The sequence below is a fragment of the Seriola aureovittata genome, chromosome 24 (assembly GCF_021018895.1).
Source record: "Seriola aureovittata isolate HTS-2021-v1 ecotype China chromosome 24, ASM2101889v1, whole genome shotgun sequence".
In the NCBI taxonomy this organism is placed as follows: Eukaryota; Metazoa; Chordata; class Actinopteri; order Carangiformes; family Carangidae; genus Seriola; species Seriola aureovittata.
The window spans coordinates 11,080,682-11,102,103 of record NC_079387.1 but is presented as its reverse complement, the minus strand read 5'-3'; the positions used below and the strand labels follow the sequence as shown (position 1 = coordinate 11,102,103).

General features: G+C 39.1%; 1 protein-coding gene and 1 long non-coding RNA gene across 6 annotated transcripts; both read right to left on the bottom strand.

Annotated features, from left to right (window-relative positions):
- Positions 1-1,337: 1,337 nt before the first annotated feature.
- sh3yl1 (SH3 and SYLF domain containing 1) lies at positions 1,338-12,906 on the bottom strand. Of its 5 annotated transcripts, none has more exons than XM_056370759.1 (11): positions 12,574-12,905; positions 9,028-9,138; positions 8,244-8,357; positions 7,048-7,112; positions 6,607-6,719; positions 5,827-5,955; positions 5,566-5,710; positions 4,117-4,198; positions 3,936-4,007; positions 3,379-3,411; positions 1,338-2,831 (listed from the first exon to the last, which is right to left on the bottom strand). In XM_056370759.1, coding segments are annotated over exons 1-11 (1,074 nt in total). In that variant the 5' UTR covers positions 12,575-12,905; the 3' UTR covers positions 1,338-2,622. The 5 variants fall into 5 exon arrangements, with proteins under 5 accessions (XP_056226734.1, XP_056226733.1, XP_056226736.1 ...); XM_056370758.1 differs by having other exon boundaries at positions 4,117-4,201; positions 12,574-12,904; XM_056370761.1 differs by lacking the exon at positions 3,936-4,007 and having other exon boundaries at positions 12,574-12,906.
- A 4,436-nt stretch (positions 12,907-17,342) lies between these two features.
- Positions 17,343-19,850, bottom strand: LOC130165482 (uncharacterized). Its single transcript, XR_008826809.1, has 3 exons — positions 19,432-19,850; positions 18,448-18,545; positions 17,343-18,199 (listed from the first exon to the last, which is right to left on the bottom strand). It is a non-coding gene; the product is annotated as an uncharacterized LOC130165482 (long non-coding RNA).
- Positions 19,851-21,422: the final 1,572 nt, after the last annotated feature.

Sequence of the window (21,422 nt, the reverse complement as noted above, 5' to 3'; positions counted from 1 at the left end):
AGCGGTGAAAACAGCATGTATAATACTGTCCTAGCAGTTACAGGGTTAAAGGGGATGTTAATAATGAGCTTTAGAGGGGTTGGTGGGTGGATTTAGTTCGATTTGGACGGAGCCAGATCAGCTGGTTCCCTCTGTTTCCAGTCTTTAAGTACTGAGTGCACTACTGAAGTAAAAGTATCATCAAACTGTACTTGATACATCAAAAGTAAAGGTATTCATTATGCAGGGGAACGGACCCCTTCAGTGGCACCTGACTGCACCACTTTTAACAATGCATTACTCTGCCATCTACTGGCAGAGAGCAGTAACCACAAAAGTAGTGGCATTGGGGTAAAAGAAAATGTCTGTAAACTCATGGATGGACCACTGAACCAGCCTGAAGAGACACGAAACGACCACAAAGAAATGGGACAGGGGATGACTAAAAGTGTTCTTTCATCTTTGTTCTACATTTGAACTGGTTTGTTCAAGACAATAAACATTATTTTAATTATTTACAAATTACAGGCATTAAATCACCAGAAACACATACACACAAAAGCCGTGAATATCATTTTTGATTTAATTCAATTATTTTCCTGTAGGATAAACAAGGAAATGGTTGAATCTAGTAAAAATCTAACACATTTAAGTGGCTAACACACCTGTAAAGAGTTGAAACGAGATTAGAAAATGATTTTCTCATCAGTCTGAAGATAAATCTGATTAAAAGATGTTAAACCACTGATGCAGGACATTTTACACAGTTTTATGTGGTTAATGGACATTTAACAGATATATTTATCTTTACAACGTACCCGAAGATAGTTTTATCATGTTTAAACGAACTATTTGTACATTTTGCTAATTTCTGCATAGCTAATGTTAGCATTAGCAGCCGTTTTCTCACCAGTCTAGAAGAAACGTTGCTAATTCAGCGTCAAACTTCATTCCTTTACCCGCCAACAGCTGTCTCCGGAGGTGGAAAGTAATGTCAATGTTCACTCTTGTCTCTATCGCGGCTTTTCTTCGACTGAAGTTAGCATGCTAACGAGCTAGCGGCTAGCTGTAGCTTCCTGTACACACCGAAGACGTAGCGCCGTTCAGATGACGTAATATAATCTCTTGTATTATAAATTCAAAGATGGCTGACACCTTTGGCGGAAAGAAAACGTAACTTTATTTTTTAAATAATGCAATTTGTGAATCATTTTAAAACAGATTAAACAACATTATTATTTAGACTGGTACAACTGTATCCGAGATTATTTTCCTTACATCTATTAATATCTTTAAGGTAAATTTTTACGATGCGTTTCTTTGACAAAAATGAACAAAATATGCATAAATGCCAGCAATAGTTTTATGTAGATTTATTTATGATCTTCATACAGAATCTGATATGTAAAAACAATCCCAAAAACACCACGATTATGTGAATCATACTAAACTGACAGAATAATCCTACAGTTGTCTTTAAAAAAAAAAATACATTATTATATATAAACTTTAAACAGAGATAAGTTTCAAAAAATATTTAACCCCAACCACATCCTTTTTACTGCTGTGGAGACATTTTAAAGGTGGAGACAGTAACAGATCCCAGAAATGAAGCTTTACATACTGAACACACAGTGAATAAGAAAGTCTATATCTTAAAGTTTAATGCTAAAATTCAAGTTAACATTCATCTGGTTTGAAAAGTGCTTTTATTTTGAAGTATCTTCGTGAGAATGAAAAGTACAATTTTATTTTGGTACTAAATGTTAAAGAACTTTTTGTCTTTTTGTTTTTCTCAGTTTTATTCTGAAGGTGAAGGACAGCAAAATGGTGCTTAAGAAGATATTTCTAGTACAATTTTGTAGTTACCCCACCTCTAAATAAACACACAAACAAACAAACAAACAAACAAACAAACAAACAAGCATCTACAGCAGCTGAACAAGTGCTGAGACATCAGTTAGTGGAGATTTCCAACACTCCAAAGTTCCCTGAAGTCAGCACTGAGAAGTTTTAATTTCATTTGGCTCTTTCAGACATTATAATTATTTAATTTTCTCTATTTATTAATTTAACCGTTGGATTATGATACCTTCCCAGTGCTGAAGCCAGGGTTTGGAAATTTGAAACCTTGCTACAGCTTTCTGTTTAAAGCTACAAAAGCTCTAAACTAAATGTGCTCACGGTTTATTTTAAAGGTCTGTTATTTCTGAATATTTCTCAAAAAGTTGATAAAAATTAATAAAAAATTAGTACATTTCCATTAATAAATTCAATTTAATTAAAGCTGTTGTAACAAGAAAATACCTATTTTTTGTATAAAGTTTGTACTAAATCATGTAGAAAACTTTCTAGGAAATTATTTAGAAATTACAAAGCCGTAATTACTGCTGCAACTGATTGTTTTCATTATCAACTAATCTGCTGATTATTTTCTCAATAAATCGATTGATGGTTTTGTCTAAAAAACATCAGAAAACAAATGTTGAAGCATCCCAGAGCAAAGGGAGATTACATCTTAAATGTCATGTTTTGAAACACAGTACAAAACCCCAAAATATTTCATTATTGATATTGACCCCTGCTGCTTCCCGTAGGCTGTCCTTCAGCTGCAGTCCCTCCACCGACCACCAGGGGGCAGCATCAGTATGTAACAAAGTTGGCGGGGAAGATCCCGATCCGCCCATCATCCAGTTTTCCCTCCCACCAGTCGTACTGGGACTCACTCTTAGTGATGACGGTGATTCGGTCACCGGGGACAAAGCTCAGGTCGCCAGGCTGCTGCCCTGTGAATGGGTGGGTTGCCGTGACAACCAGCTGCCCACTGGCTCCACCCATTGATGGTCCTCCACCTAGAGGAAAAAAAAAAGAACAGTATTTTTAATGAAACCAATTACAATGTGTCTTTGTAAAAAATTTGGAGGCATTTTATGAAAATAATTAATATTTCAGCAATTTTATTTTTATCAAATTTTATTATCATCACTTAAATTTTTCACTAATTTTTTATCTTCGGTTTTTCCAATAATGATAAGAGCTCTGTAAATAAACTTTATTATCATAATTATTATTATTATTGCAACAAGTCAAATAGTTTTTAAAAATGTGTTATTTAATCAACGTTTTAATTTTTATGAATCTATTGAATATTACAAATAATTATTAAGTATTTTAGAAATACATAATATATGTAATATTTTGTAATATTTAATTTGATATTTTTATTTTAGAGAACAAAAATGACAAATATTCAGCTTTAATAACCTGGAGTTGGAATTTCTATAAACAAAACTTGTGCTGTAGCAGTGATTTGATCAAACCATCTGCTAAAACGTTATAATATAAAATAACATAGCTGCTTAAAGCAGAGCCTTAAGAATGTCAGTTCCGTCATCGTACCGTAGCTCTGGGAGTGTTTGGAGGCAAATTGACCTGAAACAGAAAGAAAACATCAATTAAGAGTCGGACCAACAGCTGTAACACAGGTGCGTCTACAGGTGACTTTATTTCCTTCAGTCATTGTTAAACCAGAGTTAGTGAAGCTGCAGTGAACACTAGAGGGAGCTGCAGCCTCAGAATTCAAACACAAGCATGTGTGTTTAACACTGTAATATGAAAACAGGATGCGTCTATCCTGTTAATGTACAGCTCTCACACTCTCACGCAGGCACACACACACACACACACACTCACACACACACACACACACACACACACACACACACACACACACACACACACACACACACACACACACACACACACACACACTCACACACACACACACTCACACACACACACACACACAACACACACACACACACACACACACACACACTCACACACACACACAGGGTTATTAATGAGCCAGTGTGTGTTGATATTGGCTGCTTCATCGAGGTCGCAGTTAATAACAGACCAGACCCCCCCAAACACACACACACACACACACTCACCTGAGGACTCAGATTTATAGATGGAGACAGATGGATAGAGGGCGTTTTTACTTCCTGTACCTGACCATGCACCTGAACACACACACACACACAACACACACACACACACATCATTACACACTGTTTTATCAGACGTCGACAAATATTATGAACACATGTTGTGTTTTAGTGGAAGTGTCACCAGTGTCGGTTGCTGGTTTCTGGTAGCTGGCTGCTGGTCTCTGCTGAGGCGGAGCTGGAGGTCTGGACGGAGGAGCAGACGACTGCTGAGAGAGAGACAGAGAGAGAGAGAGAGAGAGAGAGAGAGAGAGAGAGAGAGAAACAGACTTTAGAAATAACTACAACAAAGTGAGATTCGTGAACATGCGTAAAATGTAATCTGACATTTCAAAAACCATAAATAGATATCAAACAGCTGAGTGGAAGTTTAATAGTGCAACACCTGGTGGAACCATTTAAAGTATTGGTTATCTGATATTTCACAGTCTATTTAAAGTGAAAATAGACTGAGGTAGTTTCCTCACATAAACCTCCATTGTAAAAATATCCCAGAAAAATGGTAAATATATTTAAAAAATGTCTAAAAAGGAAGAAAAAAGCTGAATGGAGCCTTAATAGTGCTGAATGAGCTACAGATTTTAATCTTATAAGAAGCACTTGTCTATGTGTAACCTCACCTCTGACATCATCTGTTCAAAGATTTTATTCAAACAGTCCTATATATATATATATATATATATATATACACACATATATATTCATATATATATATATACATATACACACACACACACACACGTACATACACATATATTTATTATATGCAAGTACAAATCTTTTCTACATAGGCAAAGACTTGAATTTCTCATTCAGATTTAATTGTACAGGTTTACAACTGTTGATTTACAACTACAAACTTTTCGTGAACATCACTTTATGAGCTGAAAATCTTTTTGACCCTAATTGTAAAAGAAGCATTTTATGGAACTAATTTATTCCCTCATTCTTTGAAAGATGCACTGGTGTGGGTGGAGATGTGTTTCGGAGTGTTGCTCTAGAGCTCAAAAGGCTGAATACAGAGCTGTAAGCAAAATTAGCCTGAAATATTTATTAGCGATTATGAAAGTCCAAAAATGAACTGAAGTATGAAACAGTGTGTTTTAGAAAAACCTGCAGAACCATCAGTTATTAACCACTTCACAAAAGCTCTGATGGCGGGTCACGCGGATTCTTTTAGATTTATTTGCTAGTTTGTCCATTTAGTTTTGTGCTCATAAACTCCACTTTGTCTGTGTGTAAGATTCATGCTTGTAAGTTTAATCATTTTTCAAGCTGTGGTTTACTGTGTTGGTTTTGTGGACAGTACTCAACATACAGGCTTTAAACTGGAGGCAAATACACTTCACTATTGTTTAACTAAACTAAGACTTGTTGATCAGTAGCAGAGCAAAGAGGGAACAAAGAACAAATGCAGGAGGTTCAAATTCAGCTTTAAATGTTTCTGTCTCCTTGTACATAGATATTTTATATTTTAATGACTCAAAGCTGCTCAAATAAGTCGTTGCAAGTCTGGAATAAATACATAAGAAACACTGGCAATAAAAAAAGAGGGATATATGTGGTCATTTACCTTTGGTCGCATGTTCTTGTTGGTCCAGTCTGTGGTGTAGGCCTCAGTGTAGGCGTCCAGGATGTGGTAAAGGTCGTGGCACTCCGATGGCGGCTCAACATCTCCGTTCAAAATGGCCGACGCTCGGATGTCCTGGGAGTAAAACCTGTAAACACACACAGGAAAATACTCACTACAGCACTTTATGTTCAAATAAACAACGATAAACAGACACAAAAGTTGAGACGTTTAGGCGGGCAGGTAGATGGACGTCGTTCGTACTTGCGGTTCGTGTCTTTGCGTTCGATCAGGTAGGACCCCTCCAATGAAATACCTGCAAACAAACCTCTGGACCTGCAATAGGTGAAAACTGCTGCAGTGCTACGCAGAGCCACGTCTGCCTCCACGTTCCTGAGAAACAGAAAGATAGAGAGGGTCATTATCTGTGTGGCGTTCCACAGAGCAGAATCCTAGGTCCTCAAAAATATCACTATTACAGACAAGAACCATTATCACAACTGCACCGACTCCCCAGGTTAAAAGTATGGGTGTGGTACGCAGCCAAATTACACAGAACAAGCCCGTAGATCAATTCAGCAAACTGAACATGACGCTGCTGTTTTCTGTTTATTCTAAGATAAATGTTTCTGCAGCTCAGTTATTCAGCTGGAACAGACACAAAGACTCTCATTCTGGCACCGATGTCAGCCTTTACCTCTTGGTCAAATACCTGGCCACGCCCACACACACCTGCCAACACGCGCCAAAACCTGTTGAACTACCTTGAAACAACACTGTCCTGGTTATTTCTAAAATTAACATCAAACACATCAATCACACTAACCTCTAAAGTAAATCACATCTGGTTTTGTAACTGCCACAGATGCTGAATTAGTTTGTGTTTCTGCTCCAGGCCTCGAAACACAAACAATCACTGTCATTAAACGTCTATAAATCTCGAGCCAAAGTAAAATATTAAAACCTAAACTATAATTTACATCAAAACTAAATATTAAAAGCAATTAAGAGTCAGACTGACAGAGTGAGAGTACAGGTGCTCACCTGCCCATAGGTCCCACAGCGACAGTGCAGTTTCCGCCCAGCGTCAGGTTCCCGCCCTTCGTGAACGCCTCAATGGCTCTACGCTGGTTCAGGATGATCACCAGGTCTGACACCTGACAGGGGTTTGACAGGTGCTTGCTGGTGCATTCAAGGACAATCTGATGTCTGAAGTTTGACATTTGCCTGATGGAAACTGGTGCATTCACAATATTTGAACTAAAACAAAAAACAATTTGCTTTGTCTTTTTACTTTTTGTCTTTTTATTAAAATTGCTGGTTTTGACAGTCAGGTCTTAAACGTTTAATAATCTGACTGTAAATTATAAATTGATCCGAAATAGCTCCTGCTAACTACCAACATCACAAATGTATGTATATAAGTATATAAGTAGTAAGTTAATCTGTAGTTTTTTTAAAAACACATTGTGTTTTTTCACCCACCTCCACCCCGATCTCAAAGCCTCCCCCCAGACCGGCGATGCCGATGGCAGAAGGTGCAGACCAACCTGAACACACAGAAACACACAGAGAAAAAAGACCTGTTGATTAAGGGTTTAGTTTGGAGATGACAGATGCATGTTTCATTTACTTTGAAGTTATTCAGAAGAAAACAGACGGCCAGATTATATATTGAATCTCAGAGGTTTCAGATCAGTATTTTGTGCATTTTCTTGTTTTTGTTTCCACATCTGTGAGAACGAAAATCAAGATCAGCTTTTTGTTGAGATTTCTCATCTTGTGAATAAAGATTTATAATGTGGTTAAATCTGGGATCATTCAGAGATCAGACCTGAAACAATAAGTCAATTAATCCTTTAGTTAATTGACTGAATATTCATCTGCAAGTATTGTGATATTTGATTGTCACTTATCACGCACAATGACAAACACGTGATGGTTCTAGAAAAATTAACAGCAACATCTAAAACTTCCTTCTTTATTTCACTTCCTCCATATTTCTTTTTCTCCTCTTCCTCCTTGTCATCATTAAACTTTTACACGTCAACAGGTGATGCTATCAGACAGTGTGCTTCCCCTTTTTAAACCTACTTGCTTAACAGTAAAAAAAAAAACAAACAAAAAACCTTGTGGCTCTGTAAAACTAGATTTGCTGAACTGCTCCTTTGGTCTTAAAGCCCAGAAAATCAACAATAAGCCTGCAGATCAGCGGAGGCGTCAGCTGCAGCTCGGCCCGTGTGATCCTCACTGGGTTTTAGCCTGACAACAATCTCTGACACCAACCATGGAAATGTGACAGCCGCCACCGCCGGACGGGCTAATTAAAATCGGCAGTTAAACACACAACACATCAGATGACTGCTGCTCAATAAGCCGCAGGGAGACCTGAGGGCGTGTGTCTGTTTGTTACCAAGGCAAAGTAAAATGACACAAAATGTGCTGAAAAACAAAAAGGTCACTGTGGGACTCAAACCTGCAGCGGAGACACTGAGCTGTGACCTCGCTGTGCAGCGACTCAGCTGGATTCAGAAGAGGATGGAAAGGACTAGAAAAGCTGGATTTAGCCGCCAGACAGACAGACAGACAGACAGACAGACAGACAGACAGACGGACAGACGGACAGACGGACAGACGGACAGACGGACAGACGGACAGAGGGTCTGTGGTCAAGTTCTTACGTCTGTCGGACAGTCTGGCGATGACGATGCCGCTGCCTCCTCTGGCTGTGATCATGAAGCCGGCCTTGATGACGGAGATGATGGCCAGACCCTCGGCCTTCGCTATCACATGTGCTACAACACACACAAACACTCGTTTCACTAAACACACACACACACACCTTTAAATAAACATTCAGCACATTTTAATCCTCATTTCACCTACTGCCTTCGTGTCACTCTCACTTTCCTTACTTCTTCTCTTTCCTTTCTTTTCTTTTGTCCTCCCTCGGTGAGGCTACAGTCAACAGATAGTTAGCTTAGCTTAGCATAAAGACAAGAGAGAGTGACAGAGGGAAACAGCCTTCCCAGAATGTTGAATTATTCTCAGCTTGCTCACACATCTGCTGGCTACTGGTTATATCACTGAATATTTCTAAGAGCTTTCCTGGCTGTTCCTAAGTCCTGGATCAGGACCAAAAGTCAGTGTCACAGTCGGGACCCCTTTAGGTTCCCGAGTTCCCTGCCTCAGTTTCTTATTTCTCTCTTTTCTTTATAGTTGTATATTTTATTTTATTTTAATTATTTGTGCTTTTATTTACCTGACTTTGAAAATAAAATGTATTATTATTCTGTCCATTTCTTCGTTGTTCCTTCCTTTCCTTCTTCTTTTCTTAAAGGGCTGGGTATCACACTTTCATATTACTGACCCAAATGAGTCGTTGTGGTAAAACCCTGTGGAGGACGATTTCAGCCTTGTTAACAGACAGTGTGAAGGAGGACGGGACAGTTTGCCTTTTCTTACGGGGGATGAGTTTGTCAGGTCCGTTCCTGTTGGAGATTTCGGTGAAGTCTCGCAGGATCTTGGCGGCTTTCTTGGCCTCTGACTTCAGATTGGACGGGATGGGGTTACTCACTGCAAACACACCAATTATATGGTTTGTTAAAACATCAACGGCTCATTCAGGGTTTCTCAGTTTGACCCTTCCTGCTGATTTTCAGTCACAGCCCTCATCAATGAGCTCTTTGTTTTCCTCATCTGATCTTATCTTATCTCTATCTGAAGTAAGAGAGGCTGAGCAAACTTCAACAACTTTGAGCTTCTTGTTTTCAAAAAGCAGATTTATCTTGATTCATCATTTAGTCTTTAAAAAAACGTCCATCACAGTTTCCAAAAATCAAAGGTCACATCTTCAAATGCCTCATTCTCATATTCAGTTTGTTATCACAGAAAACAAATAGAAACCGTTAGAATATTCACATTAAAGAACCTGAAACCAGTGAAAACATATTCTACAAGCGGCTAAAAGGATTAACTGATTAACCAAACACTTATTGATTTGTTTGATTAGTTCTTGAAATTGAATATTTGTTTCATCTCTGAACTGAAATGTGATGAAATTGATGCATAATTCTCTATATTCACTGTTGTAACTACAGAACACAATGAAGACATTAATGTGATACAGGTGCCTGACATTTTTCCATTCAATATGACCGGGCCATGTGTAGTGCTGAATCGAGAAGTGATAATCAATTAATAATTTACGTAATTTACGAAGCAAAAATACCAAAGATTTTGTCGTTTTCAGCTTCTCCATAGAGAAATGTTCTTTCTCTGTTTTCTATCAGACTCTGAGAAACTGATGAATATTTTTTGTAGTTTCTGACATAATGATCAATTATTGGTTAGTACAGCTTGGCTTAATCGACAGGTGTGCGGCTCCAACTTCAGACTTCTTTTCATTATTCATTAATCAGCCGATTAGTTTTTTCTATTAAACGATTAATCGTATCATCTATAAAACGTCACATTGTCTAAAAATGTTTATCACAGTTTCCCAGAGCCCAAGTGATGATTTCTTGTTTTGTCCGACCAACAGTTAAAAATCTAAAGATATTTCATTTACAATTATAAATGACAAACAAAGCAGCAAGTTTGTACATTTAAGAAGCTGGAAGAGGAAATGTTTTTAGCATTTTTGCTTAAAAGAAAATTATTTAACTGATTTTCTTTGCTGCAATTAACTTTTGAATGACTAATCAATGCAGCTCGAGACAGGTGTCTTAGCCTGTAACACTGTCACCTGTTGAGATTCTTGCTCCACCCACCCCCCATCCTCCTTCGCCCAGACTGGATTTTTTTGTAAGACTATATATATATATATATATATATATATATATATATACACACATACATACACATACACTATATAGACTATATATATATACACACACACTCGTTTTTTTTTTATCTGATGGGTCTCTGAACTTTTGCGTCATGAATGTAACCCTGGCTTGTGCGCTGCAGCTGCAGGGCATGATGGAGTTTCACTGATGTTTTCATGCTGCTGAAGGAGAGCTTTGTTAGCGTGTTGTAGCTCAGCTGAGGATGGGATGTTCAGGCTGTGGTGTGTCGTTGTGTCATGTGTTAGGAATGTGCTGGCTGCAGCAGGAGGCATGTTGGCAAACTGGTCTCTGCTGCCTGAATCTGCTGTCACTGTTTCAGGACTGTGGCAGGAACCTAAAGAGGTTTTAACCCAAAAAGAGATTCTGTTTTCAGTCACATAATTATTTCTTTGTTGGTTTATCTCTCAGTCTAAAGCCAAATTAATGACTCCGTGAGGATTAGTTTGGTCATAAACCAAAGTCCTGGACTAATTACAACGTTGACTTGAGGATCCTGAAGGTAAAATGAATGTCTGAACCACATTTCACCACAATCCATCCAACAGTGGTTGAGATATTTCAATAAAATGTCAACCTCAGTGTTCTCTGAGGACAACGTAGTCACTTTCTGAGGTTCTAGTCATGACTGAGGATGTTTTATTGTTCTTTTAGGTTGTGCTCATCTAAGAGAACGTTCCATTTGGTTCTAGTGGCCGAGTAGGTGTCATTGGTCTTTGAAAGCGTTTTAGAGATCTTTCAGTTTCTTGTCATCTATGGAGGTTCCAGTGAGGTTTTATTAGCTTCTACTGTCTAAGGAGGTTCTATTGGTGTTTCAAAAGGTTCTAGTGATCATCTGTTCATCAACTACGAATTGGGTTTTAAAGAAGTTCCAGTCATGTTCTAGAGGGTTCTAATCATCGAAGAGGAGGTTCCAATGAGATGAGCTGATTGAAAGGAGAGAGGGGTCTGAAAATCAATGTGAACAGACAAAGAGTTCGATGGTTCGTGAAGCCATTACAACCGTTTTTATTACATTTCATTCATTTAAATCACAACAGCAGATCTGATTAACTTCAAACAAGAGCTCGTTAACACTAACGAGTCGTCAGAGATTCCCCACAGAAGGAGCGTTGCCATGACAACATCCTATTGGATGCATAGAACCTCTTTATAGACCACTAGAACCTGCTTAAAGACCCCTACACCGCCTAATACACAACTAGAACCTCCTCATAGAAAACTAGAAACTCCTCATGGACCTCCTCAAAGACCACCAGAACCTCTTCGTATAAAACCAGGACCTCCTTACAGACCCATACAAGCTCCCAATGGGTGAATAAAAACTCCCTGTAGATCACCGTACTCACAAGAACCAAATTCTCTCTAGATCAATATAGATCACTGGAAAGCCACAATAGGCCCCAAGAACCAAATTAAAGACATCTAGAACGTCTTCAAAGATAACTTGGAACCAAAAGACCACTCATAGATGAAAAAATTCCAATGAAACTGCCTCAAAGACCACCAGAACATCCTCCTAGACGCCCAGAAACCCTTTTATGGACTACTAGAACTCCACTACAGACAACCAAAACCTCCTTGAACTAAATACTACCACTTCCATTGTCTCCACCTAGTTGGCTAGAACCTGCTCACAGATGAATAAAAACATTCATAAACTCATTTGAATTTCCTCCTGGACGCCTACAACCTCTTTAAGACGTCTCGAACCCCCGATTGATTCATATAAACTTCTTACAGAACACCAGAACCTCTTAAAAGACGGCTGAGACCTCACAGATGGAAAACTCCTCAAAGACCAGTGGAACCCCTTCTTTAACAACTACTATCTAGAACCTCCTTATAAATGACTAGAACCCCCCGACAGGTCAATATAAACTTCTAACAGAACACCAGAACCTGGGAACCAAAAGTCCACTAGAATCTCTTGAAAGACCACAACATCCTCAAAAACAAACTACAATCTTCAGTGAGTTATTTTCTCAGTGTGATCGAACAGCTGGAACAGGTAGATCCTGTGAAGCTGGAACACTGAGAGCAAGAGACAAGGAAGCAGGTGAGACAGAACAGAGCGGGAACATGGAGACATGGGTGGACAGACAGCAGAACTCTTCAGTTCTTTTTAAGTTCTTTTGAACTTTTTAAGTTCAAATTAACTTACTTGTTTCTTTTTATTCCTCTCTTCCTTTCCTCCGGTTGTTCACCTGCGGACAGGTGCGCTGCGGGAGGTTCTCCTCTCTTCACTTCCCTTCCGATTCACCTGAATCTCGCGACAACTCTCCGCGCTGCCGGATATCACGCACTTCACGTAAAAAATAAATAATAAATCGAGGACACCTGGAAAGGTAGGAGCAGGTTGGAGGAGTTAATTGATGATAACTGACACACACAAACAGGTGATAATAAATCAATGAATGGATCGATAGGTGATTTCAGGGAGACAGGCGCCGCGCGGACAGCCCCGAGAGAGGTGTTCGTCAGCTGGGCGCGTTCCCGTGTGTGATTGTGGCTGGGCTGGGCGCGTTCGTGAGCTGGGCAATAGTTTTCCCTGAGTTCAGTCTCTCAGGTGTTTCATGTTCATTTCCTCCTTTAGGTTCCAAAAAGTTATTTTTTCATTTTATTTATTTATTATTTACTTCTGGAGTTCAGTCCATAATACAGAAACATGTGGTTTTATTTTTGAATGTAGAGTCATCACATTAATAACTCAATAAAATATTTCTTCAGTTTCCTCCAAACTTAACCCTAATTTATTTATTTACCGTTACAATTGTGCATTTTAGGTAATATTTGTATTTATTTTCCCTGTTGTCGGTCTTGTAATATTGTTCTGTAAACACACTCCACCTTCTTCAGACTGAAGCGTCTGATTGGTGGAGCTTGTTGTGTTGCCTGTGAGTCTGTGTTCAGGATCCAATTAAGAAGCTTTTATCTGAACCTTTAGATTTAAAATTGATATATTTAATGTGGCAGTATTAACAGTAGGCTGTTCATAAGTGTTAACGGAACAAAACCATTCAATATGTCTTTAAATTTTAATGGTATAACTATATCATATGATTTATTTTTACATTTTTTTGTGGCATTTGTTTTTTTGTTTATTTTCTCTTTGGTTTTTCGTATTGACTTCTCTCTTATATCTATTTAAAATCTGAATTTATAACTTCTTATCTCTTAATTGTTTGGAAATACAATAAACATATTTAACATATAGTTTTGACATATTTGTCATCAGTTAAAAAAACACTATATCGATGTGTCACATTTATTCAGCTATCCCTACTTAACACAGTGATCGAGTCAGTAATAAGGACATTGCTCATTAGTGGCTTTGTCACTGTGAAACATTTTGAATTACTGAATATTATGGGAGCAATTTGTTCTGGGATCACAATGCTCATGATGCGATAGTGCCAGTGAAGAGAAAGGGCGGGTTTTATGAGGCAAAGCTCAAGGACTCCGAGCAATTTGAACAAATTAAAAAGGACACCCTCATATACGGAGATTGCATCAACTCAAGTTGTGGTGCTTCCAGTTTGACATACTCCCAGTACTTATGTGTCATTTAACAGCATATGAAACCTCCATTAACAAAGTGGAAAAGCACATGTGCACAATGCTTAAGTCCTGCACGGGCTCAGCAGATTGTAATTACCTACAGCAAGTCTTGTGGAAGAACTCAATCCACCAAAGCAAAGTTGGTCCAGACCCTCAATGGATCTTAAGATTACTGTTGTTTGAACAACCCCTGTGGCAACAGGGAAGAGGTGGACCCCATCTGAAGCCGTTCACACTCTTTGGCTCGTCCCAAAAGCTCCTCAATGGCAGAAGGAAACATCAGTGCAGAAGAGATGGCGTGTGGTGGAGGAGGTGCAGAGACACGCCGAGGCCTCTCTGTGGCAGGGCCGCTGGACTAACAGAGAGAGTCTGGAAAAGAGGAAACTCACCTAGAGCGACATCCGGGAGATGGAGAGATCTCGGCTAAGTTTTATCATCACGACCACGTTTGCTTCCTTTGTCAAGCACCTGCATCACTGGGGCGCTTTTTAACGAGATGCACTACAAGCCTCACCCAAGGGCGTTAAACTTGGCAGCATAACCATGTTCTCAGACAGCTGGCATCAATCTAGGAACAGAGGCGAACCACCACAAAAGCTCTCCCACAAACAACTGGCAGGAAATGCCCACATCTGTCCCAGCAGGTTGACCTCCAGAGAAAAACATCAAAGGATGGAAGCTTCCTGCAGGTGTGGTCCACAACGGCCAAGCTGCTATAGACTCTGGAGCTGACAGTACCAAGATGGTGTTGAAGAATACGAGAGGGAAAAGACCAAGCACTCTGAACTGGAAACTGAAGTGGGACGCTGGGGTCACTCCCTCCAACAAGCAACCAAGTTCTTGTCAAATCAGCAGAGAAAAAAAGCAGCAGTTTGCTGCAGATTTAAAGGAAAGACAACAACTGGGCTGCAAGATGAAGACTGGAGGGTGAGGAAATGAGGGGGGTGATACCTGGAACACCAGGTATCACCGTGGAGTCTTCTGGAGACGTTGTGGGCTTATCAACAAAATGTCAAAGACAGAAGGTCCCCACCCGACCCTCCCTCCATCACGCCAATCCCACGGCAAACATCAAGAGTGCCGACTGACCACAGGGACCGAAACATCAAGTTTCATGTGAGACAGCAGGTCTCAGATCAGTGCGGGAATGTCCCAGATCCAGACTTTCCTCTCTGACTGCTGTTTATTCAGGCAGAGAGATGCTGAAAACCTTCCCATGTTTGGCCACAGTCAGGACCGCCGTCACTTTCTCACAGTTAACGTGATAATGTTACGTGTTATTATGAATCTCTCTGCGGAGAAATAAGCCGCTCTCCTCGGGGAGGTCAGAGGTCAGGAGCCGGCAGACTCCGGGGAATGGGTTTCTTTAATAACTGCAGAGCAGCCATATCAAACAAACACAGTTATTTGTTTCTTCATGCAGCCTTCTTCACGATTCCTTCAAAATAAAACGTGCAGCGACACTGAATGTCTGAAGAAAATAATAACAGTAATAATGATAATGAAGCGAGTCAGAAACTTCAGAGCAGAGAAAACATTCAGTCGGGTCAGTAATGTGAGGTGTTGACACGAGAGCATGGAGTCGTGGGATCTGATCCCAGCACAGTCACACACTGAAGTGGTTCATTAAAAAAAAGGGGAAACAAGATTTGAAGCAAATATTAAGAGATGACTTAGAAGTTTAGGACACATAAGAACATTTCCATTCGATGGAAAGGTGCAGCAGTTTTAAATCAGAGTGAGAACTAACTGATACACAACACTGAACATGATCCCGACAGACAGAGAACGAGATAAGAGATACCTGGAATATTTCACCTCGAAATACAAACCAAATCTCCCCAAAGTCAGAAAATCCCTGTGTGAGAACAGGCTGCATTTTATAGTTCACAACGAATCGATGGGCAAACAGAAAACCAGCTCGTTGACAAATTCTACATTGTTTGAAAAGTCCAAGTCTCCTGATTCAATCAAGTATTTTAGGATCCTCATATCACTACAACAGCCGTTCACTTTTCCACAAAGAAGGTCCTGCTGACCTCATATTCCTTTTTGAGGTCATATATATATATATATATATATACACACCACACATATATAAGTGAGGGAAGAAAACCTTTTTTCCCCTTTGTAGCTTTGGTCTAGTGCCTCTTCTACTCATTCTGACGGTTTGGTTGTAAGATGTAAAGGGTCATGGCTGTAAGAAGGGTTGAAGAACAGTGACATCTTTATTTTTACATTATTTTCAGGCTTGTGAACGAAACTTGGGCTGTTTGTTAACAGGTTAAAAACCAGTGTTGGAAACACTGAACTTCTGCATACTCTTTACTTTACTGTAGCATAAAGCTCAGAGGGAAATAGTAGTTATAGTTTTTACTGTACCACAAAACATGATAATCTTATAAAATACAACACAAAGCTCCTGACAGAAACCTTATTGAGTTGTTAGCAGTTCTACTGAAGACACATTTATTTCACTAAAAGCAAAAAATTACAGAAAATAAAAACAAACTGAATCCAGATCAGTGAACCAGAATTTAGTTTCTTCTTCTTTCCTCTCCCATGAATCATCTGATGACCCCTCAGATTTATCTGGTGACCCTTTAGAGGGGCCCGACCTCCAGGTTGGGAACCACTGGACTGAACTAACCAGCTGTATATAAAGATGTTGAAAACAGCTCCACCTGGAGCACAAACAGCAGTAAAATGCTGCTTTGCACTGGTGCATTCAAGTACTTTTAGCTGATATGAATATTTTTACATTGTTGTATTGGTACGTTTATTTATGTGAAGGTTTTGCGTTCTTCTTCCACCACTGTTAAAAACACAACTTTAACACTTTCAGATTTACACAATATTATGTTTATTACATCTGGAGATGCCAGAGTCTGGTTCGTCCATCCGTCACAGCACTGCCGGCTGTCCACATTCAGCTAATGACGCCAGCTATGAAACAGCTATGAAAATTACATTTGTTTCAGAAAGCACCAGTCTGGCACTCAGCGCCTGGAGAAAAATCCGTTCACATCCTCTTTTCATGTCACAACTTCTAAGCTTCTTACAACTAAAATTCAAACTGTGCATAAAATGGGTTAATTATTCGCCTGATGTGATGTGGATGTCTGAGGTTGATGTTGACCAGGCTGAAGGAGGGTCTTTGTGCTGTCAGTTTGGTATTTATAATTCTCGCACCACCAGGAGCAGACTGGCTTTTATAAGCTTTAACCTCCAAACCTGCTCTTATCTCATCTGCACCTGCAACAGCTTCTATTCAACACGTTCACATGTTTACTGCATACTTTCATACGGCTGAAAAAGTCCAAAATATCAACCAGTCTGCTCCACTTAGGGCCAAAAACACTAAACACAAGATTATTATTATATTTATTATATAACTGAACATTTTAATGGTGATTATTGTTCTTTATTTTGGTTTTATTGCGAAAAATGGATGAGTAAATAAAGAACACGTTGCAGGTGATCTGTAAATCAAACTGTTTGTGAATAATATAATAAGAATTTACATAATATTTATAGATGTAACTAAAGAAACACCTGAAATAGCTGAAAAAAGAACAATATGAAGGAAGGCGGAAGAGGAAAAAGGTTGTTTTATCAGGTGTTTGTATTTTAAGAATCAGTCACATCTATTTTTCTTCTCCATTCATCAATCTTTATCTCTTCTTTCATCTATCCCTCCGTTTCTGTTCCTCGCTGTTCTCTTCTTTCTCTCATGTCTTTATCTTCTTCTTGAATCGCTCTTCACATTAATCCCTCCTCTCTCTCTCTCTCTCTTTAAATAGCCTGCTGGGTAAACATCAGTTTCACTGCAGTCATTTGTCTTCTTAATGTGTTTCCTCTGAGCGTGTGTGTGTGTGTGTGTGTGTGTGTGTGTGTGTGTGTGTGTGTGTGTGTGTGTGTGTGTGTGTGTGTGTGTGTGTGTGTGGCCACCCAGTCTCCATAATTCAGTTCAGATCTCCCAGTCCTCTACAAGTCCTCCTCAAAATCCTCCAGTTCAAGTCTTTTTCTCATCCTGTAGCCTTCTACAAGTCGTCTTCTTCTTACTTCACTTTACTTTAGGTGCGTTTACATCGCAGGAACTTTTCCCTGCAGGAACTTTTCCCTGCAGGAACAGTAGGGACCCTATTGAGCAACTCAGTCCCCCGCAGTCCTTCCACAAGAGGGTCTAAATTAAATTTTGGGGTGATGGTCTTCCCCCGAAAAGGTCCCTGGGGGGGGGGGGGTGTCAGTGATTGAATTATTAAATTATAATAAAATAATAATAGTAATAATAATGATGATACGTTTTGTTAATATAGAACCTTTCAAAACACAGCTGCAAAGTGCTTTACAAGAAAAAATATTATTTCTCAGTGGGCAAATCAGGACACAACCACTGTGAACATCTGGCGTCTGTGACAATTAGTGAAAGACTGTTAACGAACCTGTCTCACATGCACAGAAACCACAACCGTACCTGTCATTGCTCCAGTCTGGGTCATGCCGTCCACGCCCCCGAGTTGTCAATCAAACATCCCCGCCCAGGTATGTGGGACACGCGGCGTATGTGAGCTCCTGTGTACAAAAGCATAAGTACAAGAATGTGTTTATTTAAAGTGTTTGTGAAAGATATTTCTACGTGCTGAGCAGAAGCCTTCGTAAATCAGTTAAACCATGACCTGGATGACTGAGCGTCTTCACTGTGTGAAACAGTCTGGTGTTGGGATGTAGACAGTAGCAGTACAGACCTGGCAGAGACTCAGGTGTCATTCATCACAGATTAGTCATTACCTGCCACAGCTGTTAGTCACCTCAGTGCACTGCTCCTCCTTCACTGCTTCTATTGTTTCTACTGCTCTTTATATAACTTTAGCTTAATTCAAAACCACAGCAGGTACTTTATGTTCCATTATTCTTAATTATAATTACCCAACTGTTTCACTGACAACATTGTGCAACTTCTAAATCACCTGAATCCGCTCAATAAAGAAAATCAGAGCAGGTTCAGCCTTTAAAAAGTCACTGTGGTTGGTCTGGTTATGAAGCTATACTGTAGCTGTTTGCTAAATGGTACCAGTGGTTTGTTTTAAGCTAATTGCTAACATTAGCAACCACTAGCAACCTAGTTAAATTTATATTTCAGTATTAGTATCATGAGTCAATAAAGCTAGTTAATGTTCATTAAAGCTAGCATTCACTAAATCATTAATTTAGTCTAAAATTAGCTAACACGAGACAAGTTATTTTACTCAATGCTTAAATTAGCTAACAACTCAAACAGCTCATTTGATAAAGTTAGCATTTAGCCACTTAAGACTTTGGGTCCATATTGTAATTATTGTTAAGTTTATTGTTAGCTTTCAGAAAAAAGTGTTAGCTCGTAAGTTTAGCTATTAGAAGCTATTTGTATGTTTTGCCATCGCTACATAGCCAACATTAGCATTAGCAGCTGTTTACTCACCAGTCTAGAAGAAATGGTGCAAGTTCATCATCAAACTTCACCAACAGCTGTCTCCAGCGGTGGAAAGCAACTTCAACTTCAACTTCAACGTCAACGTCTCTATCACGTCTTTTCTTCTACTGGTTAGCATGCTAACCAGTGGTTAGCATGCTAACCAGCTAGCATCGGCCCGTCTCATCACTGTCTGATAGCAACTCATTTAGCCTGAAAACTAGGTAGCACTGCCCAGAGGATGTATTATAAGCTTTTGTGTTGAATCTCTTGGTCAAGCCACAATCACCGCCACCGGCTCCCGGTGATAAAACCATGTAAAGCGGCAGAGGAAACGTACTGCTGTTTGCTAATGTTAGCAATTATCCAGACACATGCTAACAAACTAAACATGCTAAACATAGCATTAAAGCCTCACATCTAGGTCCATAATACTGTGTTCACATTGTTTAAATTATAATGACAAACTATGAATTTAGTTAAGTCTGAATTAAGTTTCGTCTGAATGGTTACAAATACGTTTTACAACACAACAAAAGAAGCTAATTTAAGCTAATTGAACAAAAGGTTAGCACTTGGGCTAACTACTTTGGAATAATGCATAAACACTCAAGCTGGAATAACATGCCATCATTATTAATATCATTAAGACTATTATCCACAGATTGATCCACAATTTCCTTTAATTTGTTCACAGTTTTCTGGAGATTTAAGATACATGTTAAATTCCTTTATTATTATTATTATTTTGTTCCTTTGCTCATTACATAAATAAAATATATATAATATAGCAATAGCAATGACTCATATAAATCTTCAATACGATCCTTTGTTTATTTCTGCAAATTTCATCTAAAAACTAATTTGATTGAGTTTAAAAATAGATGTTCAAGACAAGGGTTGAATAGATGGGGAGGAGGTAAAAATACATAACAAACTGAAAAGAAAATAGGTTAAAGGAAAAGAATCTGCCCTCCGTGCAGTCATGAGGACTGTGGGAAGTCATGTTTTATTCCTCTGATATCATGTGAACGCAGACTGGATTGATTCCCAAACCTCCACTGAACCCTGTCACGCAGAAAAACATTCATCAGGAGAAAACCAGCTGTTTATGTCTGCGGACATACGAGACAAGGACAGATGGACTGTGCCGCAGTCGTATCGACATTTTCATTTTTAAAGATTCTGGGATGAAGCAAAAAAAGAACAATTTAAGGCATAAAAGGCCACAGAATACATATACATATACATCACAAGTATCTGATTATTAAAATTAAGTTTTTCAGCATCAGACTTTATGAGTTAAACTTCACCAGACTTCAGCAGGTAAATTTAAGTGGCACGTTTTATTCTTTCATTCAGACATTAACTAATATTTTATGTCATTTTACACCGTGGTTCAGTTTGAATACATTCTGGTACATTTGGTTTGGTTTATCTAGGTTGCTGTGAAAGTTGTCAGTCAGACCAAGGCTGCTGAAGGCGTGTGAACAGGAAGTCAAATGGACTGACATAGCTCATCCAGAGTCAGATTTCACACCAGCCCAAACAAACTGTACAAAAAGCACCAGAGACTTTTTGAACCCAACCAAACAGGTGACACCCCGAGGCCCCTCAGAGGACGTGGTCTCCATCCTGTCACAAATCCTAGAGCAATTAATTTGTGGTGGGATCTGAACTCAGTCTGACCCAACTTTTGCTTCGCTTTAATTTTGTGTTAAAATAAACTGAACCAGCTGGAAAATAGAACATTTTTATCAACTGATCAACTGATTCAGAACAAAACAAAGCTACTATATTGAAAACATCCTAAGACCCTGTTCAGGTGGTCTTGTTCCGGTTTTCGGTTCACTCCAGAGTTTGTTTGACTCTTGAACCAAACAAACACACAAGAGGAACCAGAGCTGAAACTGTTCACCTCAACAGAGACAACACAGCTACAAATACTGATGTGTGTGAGTGTAATATGATGAATGTAAGCTGTTGCCAAAACTGCAGCA